Source organism: Neophocaena asiaeorientalis, unplaced genomic scaffold (assembly GCF_003031525.2).
Source record: "Neophocaena asiaeorientalis asiaeorientalis breed wild unplaced genomic scaffold, Neophocaena_asiaeorientalis_V1.1 scaffold597, whole genome shotgun sequence".
NCBI classification, from domain to species: Eukaryota; Metazoa; Chordata; class Mammalia; order Artiodactyla; family Phocoenidae; genus Neophocaena; species Neophocaena asiaeorientalis.
The window spans coordinates 175,381-192,295 of NW_020172664.1; the positions used below are offsets into that span (position 1 = coordinate 175,381).

General features: G+C 40.7%; 1 protein-coding gene across 2 annotated transcripts in view; it reads right to left on the bottom strand.

Annotated features, from left to right (window-relative positions):
- PLCE1 (phospholipase C epsilon 1) overlaps positions 1-16,915 on the bottom strand; it is a 275,881-nt gene that overhangs the window by 43,204 nt on the left and 215,762 nt on the right. For both annotated transcript variants that reach the window (XM_024739518.1, XM_024739519.1), the window contains exons 13-18: positions 12,245-12,483; positions 10,697-10,758; positions 10,160-10,325; positions 6,403-6,510; positions 5,159-5,275; positions 1,848-2,006 (exon numbers count right to left, since the gene is read on the bottom strand). In XM_024739518.1, the coding sequence (XP_024595286.1) occupies positions 1,848-2,006; positions 5,159-5,275; positions 6,403-6,510; positions 10,160-10,325; positions 10,697-10,758; positions 12,245-12,483 (851 nt within the window). The remainder of the gene's footprint in view (positions 1-1,847; positions 2,007-5,158; positions 5,276-6,402; positions 6,511-10,159; positions 10,326-10,696; positions 10,759-12,244; positions 12,484-16,915) is intronic.

The window sequence follows — 16,915 nt, forward strand, 5'->3', positions numbered from 1 at the left end:
AGAATCTGTGTCTTTGAAAATGCCCCAGTGATTGTTATCAACGTATCCTACTTCTGTGTTGTCTTTGACAAGGTGTTCCCTGAAGACCTGAATCAGAATCCTGGCTCTGCCACTATGAACTGGGTGGCTTGGAGAAAGTCCCATAAATGCCTAGATCTCAATTTCTATTCTATAAAGAGGTTGAAGCAGATTCTGCAGAAGCCTGGGCTTCAGAGAAGAGAGCACCAGACAAGAGTGATAATCACCTAAACTTGAGGGAGGTCCTGCGAGAAGGGCCACAGGGCTCTCCACTTGGCCGTCCGGCTCAAGGGCAACTTGGGTGAAGGCACAATTTGGAAAACTGCTAATAAATAATTGGATGACGGATGTCAAAATCCACAAAGAACCTTGTATGCTATAATAACAAACCAAAACCAAGAAGAGCAAGTTTAACAGAGATAAATGTGAGACTCTTGCTACACAAAAGTTTAAAATTAATTGTAAACCTGGAAACATGGGGAGACTAGGCATAAGCTTAGTCCTGTGAAAAATAACTGAACTCTTTGCTCTCCACAAACTCAACATGAGCCTGGGAGGCGTTAAAGAATTTAAATAGCGAGAACAGTTCTAGGTTGTATTAACTGAGGTATAAAGTTCAAATGAAGAGAGGTGATGGTTTCACGGTCCTTGTGCTGTCAGACCCTGAGCATTGACTTCTGGAAATCACGTCTTAAGATTCACAAATCCAAGCATATCCACAGATGGAAGAATATCCAAATATTCTTAATGGAAGTGAAGATTTGACGATTGTTCCAAATAGACTACTCAGCTAGGTCAAACTGGACTTTTGACTCAATCTGACTTGAAATTAAAAAAAAACATTTTATTGGAGTATAGTTGATTTAAAATGTGTTGGTTTCTGCTGTACAGCTCGACTTGACATTTTTTAATCAATGACTTAGGACAAAGGTTCCAAATCTGTTGGGTTCATAGCATCCATCTGTTCTCTGGGAACCACTTAAAGCAGAGTTGGAGTAGGGCCTGGAGGCTTGCAGGTGATGCTCAGAGAGAAATTAAAAGCTCTAGGCCATGACCTAGTTTTACTTTGGACTGTCCACGCTGCCGGGGCTGCACCATTCTAGTCCTGCGGGGGGCTGAGGTTCATGCAGCAACTCTTGGTTGCTGTAATTTTCAGAAGTGGTGTTTCAGGGCCAACAGTGCTCTCCTAAATAGGACAAATAGTTTTGGCAGCTGTCAGTCTGTGGGATGAGTAAGTTCAACCTGGCATATGGACTCAGTGGTCCTGGACCTGAACTTTTTCACAGATCCTTGGGCTGAGGGCCCTCCTATATAGGCAAGTTTGTGGTGCTCGGGGACTAGATCTCCATGGGTGAGGCACGTACAGAAGTGCCTTGGGGTCCATATGCCACAGTGACACACTGTGCCAACTTCCATGCTGGGAGCACAGGTCTGCTGCTATCGGGGTTCTACTACTGACCTCAGGAGTCATAACCCCATGTTCAAGTGCTCTCCCGACAGGGGACTCTTCTTAAAGAGGACTATAGCGACCACTGTGGGATTGACAGCAGTGAAGCCCAGGCCCAGAGACAAGAGTCACTTATTATCCTGCTCAGAATAAATTAAATAATGAGGTACATTCTACATCAATTTTTCAAAATAAAATTTTATGTAAGTGGGAAGAGTATTTATCAGTCTATTCAGTGGAAAGCCAAAAATCAAATGTATCATTCAAGGAAACTGAATCTTCAAAAACTGGTTACCCATCAGTCATCTGAAAGGTTAGAATGACATGAATTTCTTTGTTCTGGGCACAAAGCATACTCATAACTTCTTTAATAAGACAGTACCTTTTGCTTTAATATATCCACCGGTGTCTGATGGGCTTTTAACTTCTTATTTTTGAGAAGTACTTTCCTCCTGAGTTGGTCAGGTGAGGGAAGCATTGGATCATCTGAGAAATCACTCTCAAATAAGAATTTAGCCACCAGCTTTTCTCCAAACACAGTCTGAAAACAATAAAGGAAAACAAATAATCAATGCCCTTTATCTATACCTGAATCATCAGCTAGATATTTCAGCCCAGTTGAATTGTTCTAAAAATCCTAGGAAGAGGAACTAGGAAAGATGTTGTATCCGTGTGTCCCCTGCCCCCCAGCCCTGAATAGTTTCTTACTGGAAAGAAGGGAAGTGGTTAGAAGGCCAGGAGGAGGAGTCTAGGCTCCTCTCCAGGAGGGCCCAGCTCTAACTATTTAGAAAAATACTCTGGGGTCTGATGTACTAAAGAAAAAGAGATTCAGTTAGAGGCTGTGATTTGTAGAATATGGTCTGTTCCAGACATGGCTAAGAAGTCACAAGGATACAAACCTTGAAGTAGGTAGGAAGTGGGGACAAAAATGAAAAATAATAGGGAGAATTTGTCACCACTGAGTATAAAGAACCACAGACACCATTCTCATAAAGCTTTTCTGAGCACTGGTCTTCAAAGGGAAATGTGTATCCCCCAAGGAGGTGGGTGGTGGGGGAAGGCACAGGATGACTCATTTGGGGTGAGGGCAGAAAACATGTCAGTTTCCATTTCTAGTTATTTTTTAATGAAAAAAAAGAACAAAATGGAAGCTTATTAGTGCTTAACGTACAGACTGAAAATGGCACCCTCAGTCTGTATGTCAGGCACTGGTCATGAAGGTCCCTGAGGGACGAGGAGGGAATCTCTTGACGCAGAGGGAGCAAAGGTGAGTCCCTCACATCTTTGTTTGCTAACAGCTTACTGAGATGATGACAGTTTGGGTGCTTTGGTGGCGGCATGTGGTTAATTTCACAAAAAGACTTCTCTTTGAAATATTTTGTAATGAGATGAAAAGTGATTATGAAAATCTTTTACAACATATAGAAGCTCACATTTTATATAAGGAAAAAGCAGTAAATTAAAGGAGTATTCTAAGTTGTACAATTTTCTTTAAAAAAAAAGGTATCCTAAAATTTCGGACTTTTTCTGTGTTTATAGTGGGTAGCTGTACTTTGTTACCAGACGACGATGATGATGATGATAAAATCACTGTTAATCTGTTCCTATATGATAAGGGTAATGTTTTAACACTGAGTGAGAAAGTAATTGCTTTTTAAAAAAAATAAATTTATTTATTTATTTTTGGCTGCATTGGGTCCTCGTTGCTGTGCGTGGGCTTTCTCTAGTCGCTGCAAGCGGGGGCTACTCTTCCATGCGGTTCGCGGGCTTCTCATTGCGGTGGCTTCTCTCGCTGCGGAGCACGGGCTCTAGACGTACAGGCTTCAGTAGTTGTGGCTCGCGGGCTCTAGAGAACAGTCTCAGTAGTCGCGGCGCACGGGCTTAGTGCTTAGTTTCTCTGCAGCATGTGGGATCTTCCCGGACCAGGGCTCGAATCTGTGTCCCCTGCATTGGCAGGCGGATTCTTAACCACTGTGCCACCAGGGAAGCCTGAACGTATTTGCTCTTTAGATAAAATCTGTGTTCTGGAAAGAGTAAAGACAGCTGTCTAAAAATATTTCTATTGTGATGTGATTTTGTTGTAGGAAACAATGTGTGTTAACATAAAAACTCAGGCTACCTGGAAGCAGATTTTCTAATGGTTAAAAAATCCTCTAAATGAAGGATTTTACTGGAGTCTGAACTCATATGTTAAAAATATAAAAGGCAACACCTCGGACTTCCCTGGTGGCGCAGTGGTTGAGAGTCCGCCTGCTGATACAGGGGACACGGGTTCGTGCCCTGGTCTGGGAAGATCCCACATGCCGCGGAGCGGCTGGGCCCGTGAGCCACGGCCGCTGAGCCTGTGCGTCTGGAGCCTGTGCTCCGCAACGGGAGAGGCCACAACAGTGAGAAGCCCGCGTACTGCAAAAAAAAAAAAAAAAAAAAAAAAGGCAACACCTTTTCAATTAGTTTATAAGAAAAGCTGATTGATACCAGGAAACATATAAATTGTCTAGCCAAATTCCAATAAGAACCTTTGCCTCATTAATGGAATTGAGAAATGAGTACCATGATTTAGCAAGTGCAGTTAATGACATCCCTTTTCCATCTGGATACAGGTATCTTTGTAAGGCATTTTTATCAGCTACTATAGCTGTTAAAGCCAAATATTGAAATAATAAACTAAACTTAAAACCAGACATTCAAGTCAGTGATCACAAAAATTTCCAAAATAATGAAGTGTATTTAATCATATTACTCCCACTAAAAATTTAGATAATAAATAAGTTTATTTAAAATTTTTTTATAATAGCAAAAGGGTTTTTATATCATTAATAAATAATAGTATTTAAAAGTTATTCTTTACTTTATCCTTTCTATGTTACTCTCTTTTATGTTCTATTTTTGCATGTTTTAATTAATGTATAAAATGTTAATAAGTAGGATATGTATATAATTTATGAATAAGTCAATACACACACAACAGGAATGAATACGCGGTATATTTTACTGATGGGGTATGCAATCAAAAAAGTTTAGAGACCATTATTCTAAATGATGGCAAAGAAAAGGCAACATGAAAGGCTAATTAGTTTTGTTGACATTAGTATTTGGGGACATTTCCCTCTAGCCATGCCCCTCCCTCCCACTGAGAGCCATATTCCCATAAACACCTCTACCAGTGGAGGAAGGAGGAAGTATAATGGCGTATTTGCCCTTAAATCTGTCTGCATTATATTTCCCTTGTATAAGGAAGAGCCGAGCGTTAACAGCACTATTCTGGCCAGTCTAACCTCTTCGCCACCTTGGATCTCCATCTATGAAGTTGGGCCACAAGAAGATTTGACTTATTTGCCCTGAGATATTTTCAGCTTTTCCACATACAACTGACAGGTGACATCCTGGCATCCCTGATTTGTGGTACCAAAAGTGTTGGAAAGTTGGTCTCTTGTTATCTCCGAAGGTTTTCTGGAAATGCTCAGGAGACCACAGAACAGTGCTTCTATCACTCCAGCTGAAAAGATGGACCACTCAAGAGAGAGCCCAAACTCCCAGGGCATCCCTATTTCCCAGGTCTGAGGGACCTTAACTGTACATGCTTCACAGCTGAGGTCCAGCTGTGGTGTGGTCCACAGTGGCCCCAAATTAAGCTCAACAACAGTCACAAGACAAAGGCCAAGATACCATCCCGTCATTTAGCTGATACCTTACCTTGAAAATTTCTGCCATTTTTCGTTGCTGAGGCAATGAACAGTGGTTCTCAATGGATATGATGATGGGGAGGTCAGAGTTGATAAAGGCACTGCGATCGATGGCTTCAACCACTTCCTGTGAGAGCCAAAACAGCTCATGAGAGTTCAGATATCGGCCCAAGGTGTCAAAAGGCAAGGCATTTACAGCCACAGAAAGCGTCTAAACTGTTTATGCAGAAGACTCTGGCCAAAGTGGTTTTTATCTTTTCAAATGTATTTTCAAGTTAAGCAACAGGCTATTTTCTATAAGTACATTAAACTATTCATATTGAGTATCGTCCACATACTATGAGGAACAGCTATCAGTATCCTGAATTTAACAAATCTATCTATCTATCTATCTATATATATACACACTGAGTATAAGTAAAAGACACTGTTTTAGTTACAGCATCAAAAATGATAAGGCGTAAGATACTTTCCTGCTTTCAAGGAGTTTATAATCAAATCTACTTGGGGCAATAAGACATGTATCACATATTCACATATATTTATGCATGTATGTAAACACAGTTATCAACTACTCCTTCCCTCAATATAGGGTACAAAAAGTTTTAAGAGGGCTGAATAGGAAAATGAGTTAAAAAGAAAATGCATTTTAGCCACCATCTTCCCATACAAGACAGAAATAAGAAAATTCCTTCCAGCCCAGCCACGGTTCAGAAAAAAATGATGTTACAGCCAAAGACCCTCTGAATGAGGATAGTAATTGCACAATGAACAAATAAACTACTTAGAATTTGCAATAATAATACAGTGAAACCAGTCTTCCTGGGTGGCCAATCTCCCTAGGTGGAATCAATTCTCATTACTTTATAATGTCATTTAATCATCTCCTGACACATGATGTTGGCCTTTGTCAGCAGGACACTGGGAGAAATGACCTTTAATTCCTACAGCAAGAGAACAGACCCTGCCTTTTATATATCATCTTATGATGTAAAAATTTCAACAATATTATTACATGATAACTAATTTAAGGTAATGGTTACTAAACTTTGGTCAAATGAGAATCTAAGGAGAGTTCTAGATCAACTCCTAGGAAAATGAACGTGTGTACATCCCACACAATTTGGGGAAGCCTTAAGACCCAGGATAAGAACTCCCAACCTAAGGTATAACTTGGAAGAGTCATTCATTTAAATGACGAATGAAGATAATGACTCTTTGTGATCTGATTTAAAGAAAGTTATGAAGCATTACCTTGAAGGGGATCTTGGTTGTCAGGGTGTGTCCATGATAAATGATGGGCATCCCATCATCTCCGTCCCAGCAGTCCAACTCTACACTCCTACAGCCTTGCAGGAGGACCTGTGGGATCAATGAATGAATCCACCCCAGATGAGCAAATGGAGATAAAGTCTCAAATTAAACCCAGCACAGGCTTCCACATATCAGTGTTCACTCTCCAGGCTAAAACAGAAGGGCCTAAGATTGAAAAGAAATATTACATGTTGGCCGAAGGCCACAAATTTATCGGGGTGGGGAAGGGAGAGAATAGATTAAGGTAGAAAGAGTGCTTACCAGAGCTGAATACTATTGGAAGGTAAAATTTGATAGCAAAAACATATGACAATTTTCCCATCAACTTTGGTCCCTCAAGGGACCTACACATGGTGCATCCTGAAATGAGACAGCCAGGCTATAACTCTATCTGGGCAGATGTCAGTGGAGGTGACACAGGTGCTGATGAGGAAATTAGGCCACTGATTCCTTAGTGAACTGGCCAAACATTTATATAAATCCAATCAGGATAAAATCTCCTCTATTTAGACCCACATTCTGCCACCACCTAATAACTTTGCTGTGAACATATAGCATGGGAGAAGAGTAGAAGCAGGGAGTTATCAAGGATTTGCCTTGCTGTCTAATCCTAGAACAGCCTCTACAGCAGAGATGACAAATAATCCATAAAGTCCCCTCTGCACACCCATAGCAGTCATCAGTAATCAATCATAATATACTTGCCCCCTAAGCTCTGATGTGTTATCTCACAGCTTCCTCAGCAAAGAACTGCAGGAAACACTACCAGTGAATTAGATGAGATGATACCTATTTGCTTTTCTGGATCTAGAGCTGGAAGCAGAGCTCCTGATATACGTGCTTGGGTTGCATCTCTGTAACATTTGCTTGGAGCAAATTCTTCCTCCATAGACTGTATTTGTGGACTATCTTAAAGGTGACCATATTTTGAAAGGGTCAACCAAAGCCAAAGGTGGATATATCTGTGAATGGGCCAACTCTCTGATTTAAGAATCCACCTAACTATTTTCATGTGACAGCAGTGCAGTACTGGGGGCTAGTGGCCATTAGACTTGCTGCAACGTAACTTGGATAGTGGAATCCCCCTTGTTTTAATGTTTTTATATGAGATACTTCGTAGATTATTCCCATTGCACAGCATACAGCACCTGGTTTTCCTAGGTGACCTATCTTCCCAGGGGGAACTGATTCTTTGGCAAAGAATCCCAAGGCTATCAGTGTCTGTCAGCACTAGAGTATCTACAGGTGTGTTGCTTTGGGCTGAAAACTGTCGTGTAATATGACAGGTGGGACGTGAGGCTCCCTCATCTCTGTAGTGAGCCTCGCTGGGAAGAATGTTCGCTGACCGGCAGCAGATGAGATGGGTTTTCAGTATGAAAAGACTAAAGGTCCTTATCAATGTCTGCATGACATTAAGGCTTCCACATGTGGCTAGAATAGGAGAACCAGGGCTGCAAATTCCAGGCAAGAAAAGAGCTTTTTCTCACTTCTCATCTGCCCCATACAGTAATCTTGAGAGGTAACTGGGAGAGCTGAGAGAGAGCAGAGAGTGGTAAGAAATGAAATAAAAGGGAGCTTCATACTAAGTTTAATCACATCTGTGAGTCTATTTGAGGGGTTTCTGTGCCTTATTCAAAGGCTGTGACATTCTCTACTTGAGGTGTATGTTAAGGAGTAAAAAAAAAACTGTAATATGACAGGTGGGACGTGAGCCTCGCTGGGAAGAATGTTCACTGACCGGCAGCAGATGAGATGGGTTTTCAGTATGAAAAGACTAAAGGTCCTTATCAATGTCTGCATGACATTAAGGCTTCCACATGTGGCTAGAATAGGAGAACCAGGGCTGCAAATTCCAGGCAAGAAAAGAGCTTTTTCTCACTTCTCATCTGCCCCATACAGTAATCTTGAGAGGTAACTGGGAGAGCTGAGAGAGAGCAGAGAGTGGTAAGAAATGAAATAAAAGGGAGCTTCATACTAAGTTTAATCACATCTGTGAGTCTATTTGAGGGGTTTCTGTGCCTTATTCAAAGGCTGTGACATTCTCTACTTGAGGTGTATGTTAAGGAGTAAAAAAAAAACACCTCCCTGATGTCAAATAAGGAAATGCAGTAGGAATTAAAGCTAGGACATTGGTCCCTGCTTATTTTCCTGGGATAAATACACAGACACACAGACACACACACTTCATTTCTTTCCTCTGGAACAACGGATTTCAAACTTCATTTAACCTTGGAATTCTCGGTACAAATGGAGGGCCAATATATAAAGTACATAAAAGAGCAAATCTTCAGTGGCAGTGGTTACTGTCTTCTCTTCTGTGTCAGCAGCTGAGGCCCCTTGACAGAACTCTTATTTTGAAAATCACTACTCTAAGGACATATCTTCATTTCATAATAAAAGCCCCTTAGATTTTAGAGTTTAAAATACATACTCCAGGGCTTCCCTGGTGACGCAGTGGTTAAGAATCTGCCTGCCAATGCAGGGGACATGGGTTCAAGCTCTGGTCCGGGAAGATCCCACATGCTGCAGAGCAACTAAGCCCGTGCACCACAACTACTGAGCCTGCGCTCTAGAGCCTATGAGCCGCAGCTGCTGAGCCCACGTGCCACAACTACTGAGCCCGCGCACCTAGAGCCCGTGCTCAACAAAGAGAAGCCATCACAATGAGAAGCCTGCACACTGCAATGAAGAGTAGCCCACGCTCCACACAGCTAGAGAAAACCCACACACAGCAACGAAGACCCAGTGCAGCCAAAAATAAAATAAATTAATTAAAAATGGATTTCTATAATAAAATAAAATAAAATACATACTCCATACCAGATAAACTTTGGGACAGAAGTTTGACCAATGCTTTGAGGAATATATAGACCTTTTTCAGAATAAAGGAAGCTCAAGTCTGCTGGGTTGGTGTAAACAGTACAATTTTTACACTTGGACCCCCCCCAACACATACACACACACACACACACACACACACCTGGACGTAGCTAGCTCCTCCCATAATTAACTCACCTTGTGGGAGTTCAGAAAACAGGCAGCATAGACAAGGATGGTGCAGAAAATATAACAGAAGCAACAGACATATGGATCATTGAGAGCTGGATGTTTAGGTCAAAAGGATGTGCTTTTTCTAGTCCGGAGACCCTTCTGAGTTTTCAAGAATATTCCCATGAATTTAAATGTGTAGGGACAGTGCCTGCAGTCTGTAAAATTTTTTTTTGTTGGTTGCCATAGGGATAGATTAATTTTCTGACAAATTGAAAACCAAAACAAACAATATTTTGGGAATAACTTCACAGACAGTTGCATTTTCTGCTATGCTTTCCCACTACAATATATTGATTTATTTAGCATTTAGTGAAGCAATTAGATAGTTTTCCCATGGGAAAATCTAATTTTAGTAGAGGTAGGTCAGACTAGCCAGGATCTAAAAGCTATGGGTCTCAAACAACTACTTTTTAAATTTTGCCTAGAATAAAGGTTAAGTGTAGATGTGGGGGGGGGGAAGAAACAAAAAGAAGTAAAGAAAACAACTGTATGTATAGGTGGTTTTCCCACACATCATGCTTCCTCACATTTCACAATTAATAGTGTATAAGTTCTTCAAAGGAGTCTGGGGTCAGGCTTTTGTGACTTTGGGGGTTACATAAATAAGGTTTAATGAAAACCATATTCCAAGTGAAATTCTCAGTACCTGGCTGTAGAGTTCTACTGAGGATTCTCCTTTGAGTTGATGGCCTGTGAGGTAGGTATTGTGTGAAGATTCAATGTAATAGTAGGAGAGGGGCAGTTGCAATTCTTTAATGTTCTCCTGCGATTCATCATTTTTCGAGGCAAAATTATCTTTATCCATCAGAAACCTAGAGGAAACAAAGTTTCTTAGAATTGCATGGGAAAAATATATACTCTTTTTTTTAAAAAATGGACTATAGTTGACTTACAATATTATATTAGTTTCAGGTATACAACATATTGATTCAGTATTTTTATATATTATACTCCATATAAAGTTATTATAAAACAATGGCTATATTCCCTGTGCTGTACATTACTTCCTTGTATCATATTTATTTTACACCTTGTAGTTTGTATCTCTTAATCCACTTCCCCTATCTTGCCCCTCTGTCAAACCCTCTCTCCACTGGTAACCACTAGTTTGTTCTCTGCATTTGTAAGTCTGTTTGAAAAATGTATGCTCTTAAGTGATAGGCAAAGATTTTTTAAAATTTACCTTGCAAATCCTTCAAACGACATTAGGCCCTGATGACACATACTAACACTAGGCTCGAACTTCTGCAAGGGATACAAAAAGAGTGTTATTTAAGTAAAGGAAACTAAAGGGAAAAACCACCACATCATTTTTTAAAACTGTTCTGTTTTCATCAGGAAACATCTAAACCAAATATTTAAACTAATTTAGTTACGCAGTGGTAAGGTGTAGTTTTTTAGTCTAAAAGAAAACATTAATTATGTGTGAGTTTATTATACGAAGCATATTTATTTAAGAGAAAAAAGGAGAGTGGGAGAAAAGAATAAGACTGATTTATATGAAAACAAACGATATCGGTTTATCCAGGTGAAGATGGGGATCATAACGGCAGCTACCATAGAGTTGGTGGGAGGTGAAATGAGAGAATCCACACGGAATCCTCGGCACAGTGCTTGCGCTCCATCATATTATAGTGAGCACACAATCTTGTGATCGTAACCTTACATTTTTAGCATTGCCAGTGATCAAGTCCAGTTGCTGGCCAGCTAGTCCACTGATTCCCAATCAGCTGACAAGGCAGGCTGAAAACTTAGACTAATTCTGCTGCATGTGGCGCAGCCACAAGGAACTATCTTGCCGCCCCCTAGCTCCTGCCGCCCCCTAGCGGAAGCCATCACCGCCTCTCGCCTGGGTTACTGTGACAGCTTCCTACCCGGTCTCTCTGCTTTCCTCCTTCCCTAGCACAGTTTATACTGCAGTGGGGCCAGGGTGACCTCTTAAAAACACAAATCAAATCATGTTACTGCCCTGCTCAAAAGTCTCCAATAGCTTCCCATCTCACATGGACTCGAGTCAAATTCCTTCCCATGGCCTAAAATACCTGGATGATTCGGCCCCTGCCCACCTGTCTGAAATCATGTCAGCTATTGTCCCTCTGGCATTTGTTATTCCTCACAGACTCCAAGCTCGCTCCTGCTTGCTACTCCCTGTCTGGAATGCTCTTTCCTCAGACCTTCACATGGCTTATGCATTCAGGGCTCAGCCCAAGTGTCACCTCCCCACAGTGGCCTTTGCTTACTCCTCTCAACCCTCCTGCATCACTCCATCCCCTTACTCTGCTCAATTTTTTCAGAACCCATTATTACCTGAAATTACTTTATATTTTTATTCATTTATTGTCTGCCACACCCACTAGAATGGAACTAGTATATTTCCAGGTCCTGGAACAGAGCCAGGTCCATAGTACAAGCTAATAAACATTTGTTAAACAATCAAAGTGGTTGACAACCTAACTACTAATTCTACTGCATGTGCTAGAACTACAAGAAGCGATCATGTACTGATTCCTTACAGTAGTCACTGAGTAAGAGAAGGCTTAGGACCTATGTTAATCATATGTTAAATAAGAACACATATATTTGGTATTTAAAAAAAAAAAACCCAACCCTCTATTTCGGCCCTAGACTTAAAGGTGTTAGAAGGAAATATAGAAAGAGTAAATGTTTACAGAAAATAATTAGCATAGTTAGAGGCTTTACACATTTGCTTGCATACCAAATGGGCACAAACCTGGATAATGCTGAGGATTTCATCATAAGTGTAGTGTTCTCCTTGGCAATTCACTAGGAAGTCATTGAGCTGGAGGATGCCAACTCCAAATACGCCCAGGGATGTGCTCTCCACCCCAGTGCCATTTGTCACGATACTTGCAGCAGCAATGGCATCAGATATCTGCCTCTGGTTGTCAGACAGCTGCTGTTTACTCTTAATGAATAACCCCAAATCGGAGACATTTCTGGTCAACAAATCTGAAAGAGAACCACCCACAGAACACGGACAGGCTAGCCAGCGTCTTTTATAAAGTTCATTTTGGAGATAATGGTGTTGTGGAAATATTAAGCTGGAGAAACTCTTCACTAATCTGTCTAAACAAGCCATCAAACTCAGTGGAGTTTGATGGAGTATAGTTGAAGGAATAAAGTTCACATAGTTGAAGGAATAAACAAAAATGAATCAATGAATAAATAAAAGAAACTAAGAGAGAGCGAGGTCAAAGATTTTGAAAGCCCATAAGATTAAGTATTAGATGGAAACTAAATGTAAATTTATTTGGGGACTTCAGGCTGTATTCAGTCTTTGGTTTTTGAGACCAGCTACTTCTACATCTTTATGTTTGCAGAAATGGAAGACATACCCTTAAGATTACAGTTTTTTCTGTACTTTAAAAGTGTAACTGTAAACATTTGTGTGCAGGTTTCTGTGTGAACACAAGTTTTCAGCTCATTTGGGTAAACGCCAAGGAGTACAACTGCTGGATCATACGATAAGAGTACGTTTAGTTTTGTAGGAAACTGACAAATTCTCTTCTGAGGTGGCTGTACCATTTTACATTTTCACCAGCAACGCCCTGATTGCTCCACACGTGCACCCATTTTGGTATGGCCAGTCATTTTCATTCTAACCACCTTGGAGGACAGTCAGTTTCTTGCAGAGCTAAACACAGACTTATCATATGATCCAGCCACTGCATTCCTAGGTGTCTACCCAAGTGAGCTGAAAACTTACCTCCACAAAAACCCTGCACACCAAATATTTATAGCAGCTTTATACATAACTGCTGAAACTTGGAAGCAACCAAGATATCTTTCAACTGGACAAATATCCATACAACAAAATATTATTCAGCAAAAAAAGAAATGACCTATCAAACTATGAAAAGACATCGAGAAACCTTAAATGCATATTGCTCAGTGAAAGGAGCTAGTGTGAAAAGGCTACATACTATATAATCCCAACTATATGACATTCTGGGAAAGTCAAAACTATGGAGATATGGGCTTCCCTGGTGGCGCAGTGGTTGAGAGTCCGCCTGCCGATGCGGGGGACACGGGTTCGTGCCCCGGTCCGGGAAGATTCCCACATGCCGTGGAACGGCTGGGCCCGTGAGCCATGGCTGTTGAGCCCGCGCGTCCGGAGCCTGTGCTCCACAACGGGAGAGGCCACAACAGTGAGAGGCCCACATACCGCAATAAAAAAACAAAACAAAACAAAACAAAAAAACCTAGAATGTACAATACAGTGGACACTAATGTAAATTATGGACTTCAGTTAATACAATATATTAATATTGGCTCAACTGTAACAAATATACCACACTAATACAAGATATTACTAAGGGAGGGAACTGTATGTGTGTGTGGGAGGGTATATGGGAACTCTGTACTTTCCCCTCATTTTTCTGTTAACCTAAAACTGTTCTAAAAAATAAAGTCTATTAATTTTATAAAAAGTGTCACTACTGGGCTAGTCCATAGTTATGCACATTTATGACTAAAGTTGAAAAAGGTCAATATTTTTAGCATAAGGACAATATGTTTTAAAATAATTAAAAAGCAAATGCGTGAAAGAGGACGGTTTTTTTTTGTTTTTGCTTTTTAGTGTTTATAGTTTCCAGCAAGAACAGAAGAGAAAAATAATAGGCTTAAAATGCATGGGTGGTTATGGTAATGATGGTGGTGGTGAGTGGGATCGAGGAACTAGACATTCTGGTTTACATATTAGGAAAAATGTCCTGGATGTTCAGACAGAAGTGCTCTGCTGAGGTCACGAAAAACTCTCCTGTCAAAGGGCAGACAACTTCCACCCTGGGGTTGAGTACCCACCCACCTGGAGGCACAGAAGAGACTGGTGGTTCCCAACTGGGATACGCCACATACCTTGTGGACTTTTGGAAGTCAGTGGGAAAGGTTTTTAGTTGTCAGAATGACTGGGAGGCTCTATTGGTGAAATATTCTGGAATCCACGGACAGACCCACACAGTGATGAATTTCCTTGTCCAAAATGCTAATGATACCCTATCCCCTGACACCTCCATGAAAGATAATTCTCTAAGCATTTCACAATGCTCCAGGTAGCAGCATGCCATGTGGGACAGGCTAAGGGCTTGTGTGATTGGATCTCTAACTTTCATTTTTAGGTAGAAAGGTCTCAAAGGGAAATATTAAATTCTCGCACAAACCTAGGTCAGGCTGAAGACCACTGGTGTTTTCGTCAATGGTCAGGTTGGTGTAGAGGGGGGCCGCTGTGGAGCCGGCTCGGTCGCAGGGTACGGCATAGATGTCAAAGAGATCCTTCAGGTCCTTGCGGCTCCTCACACTGGGTGCGGGATGGAGAACATCTCACCTTTGGCATTGTTATAACAAGGTAAGGGTCAGACAAGAAAGGCTAAGAAGAAACCCAGCCATACCTGAATGATTTGAACAGCTCAACAAACTCCACAAAACTCATGCTGCTGTCTGAAACCATGAAGCTCTGAAAGCCCTTCATTCCTCCTTTGATCCGCCCATGCCAGCTGCTGCTGCTCCAAGCACTGCAACAAAGACATGGCCTTAATGGGCAGAACCGGGACCAGTTTTGTCATTCTGCCCCAAGAGACATACTCTGATTAGCAACATGAACAAAAACATGGACTGCAAGTCATTGAAGGTTTAGGTTCTTTTCTTTTCTTTCTAAGCATTGTTTTAATCACGTACATCTTTTCATTTCTCTCAAAATTAATCCACATTGCATCGGAGGAAGTAAAACTTTATACACTGAAACCACTTCATGTTTATAGCTTATTTAATAAGGGCACAAAGTTGAGGTTAATATCCCTCTACTAATCATAACAGTTCTTTGAAATCTCAGGTCAATGGGAGAAAAAAAACACATAAATTCAGTGGTTTTGAAGAAAAGTCATTTTAAAAAAGAGCTCCAAATTACTCAGTCATGACTTAGGGAAGATTATGCATGTTCTTTCCCATATTCTAAAATATAGAAACACATTTGAGAAGAAAATCTTGAATGTATTAAGGTCTTCTCTTTTTCCTTCCTTAACCAGTTCTTAGATGAAAACAAGGATGGGCTTTTAATGTTAATGGAAAATGTGAGTCACAAAAATATTAAGGATGGAAAGAAGCCAACTCTGCCTAGAATTATATTTGCACCTACCAAGCCTGGATGTATTTAATATAAAAATATCAGTCAACGGGGTCAAAAATTCAGTCTAGCTGTTTCACAATATTTTTAAAATTTTCTACACTGGTTCCCTGAGAGGAGAGTATGAGAAATGTTTTGACTGGTTTTTGGTCAAATCAATGACTAGGATCTTTTTTTTTTTTTTTCATTTTTGCTTTTGTCTCTTATTTTTTACTTTTGAAATATTTCAAATATGTAAGAAAGTAGAGAGAATACTATAATGAATAGCTAGTTTGTCCTCAATCCTGCCAATAGTGTTTATTCATGAAAAATTATTTTGTGTTGACATCAGAAGGTCACCTCCATTAATGGAAGAGTAATACAAATGGATAGATTTATTGTACTTTGTAGGCTTGGGTTATTGATCGCCAATGTGGTATGGGAAACAGAGGGTGGAGGTTCAGGAAGAGGAAAAAGATCTGATAACAAAATGGCTTATCATTTGCATTTAAACAAGTACATTCCCTGCCTTCCTTCCTTCTGGTTCCAGGTTCAGCCTCTGTCTGTAGGCACCCATCTCCCTCTGACTTTAGGAAACTCTATCAGTCCACTTGTTCCCTTCCTAGGGCTCAGTCTTGCTGTCTCCTTGAAAAGCATTCAGGCTGACTTTTCTTCTCCTGTTTTGTCTTCTCTTTCTGGTTTAGAATACTTGGTGGGCACTGCCCCCTGTCCTTCTATGGCAGGGTCCTCTGATCTTGCATCTGGCATGGTAGTTTCTTTACTTTTACCTCTTTGAAAAGATTTTCCTCCTTTACTTTGTCCTTCCTTTTCCTGCTTATGAGTGATTAAAATAAAGGGAAAGACCACTTAATCCAAGTTCTCTGGCTATTTTATTTACCCGGGATACTGTATAGGCTGAAATATAATGTAAAGAATTCTGATTCTTTGTAGCTTTAATTTTGTTACAAAGCTACAAACCGGGCTTCCCTGGTGGCGCAGTGGTCATCCTTTTCCTGCTTATGAGTGATTAAAATAAAGGGAAAGACCACTTAATCCAAGTTCTCTGGCTATTTTATTTACCCGGGATACTGTATAGGCTGAAATATAATGTAAAGAATTCTGATTCTTTGTAGCTTTAATTTTGTTACAAAGCTACAAACCGGGCTTCCCTGGTGGCGCAGTGGTCAACAATCCACCTGCCAATGCAGGGGACACGGGTTCGAGCCCTGGTCCGGGAAGATCCCACATGCTGCAGAGCAACTAAGCCCACGCACCACAACGACG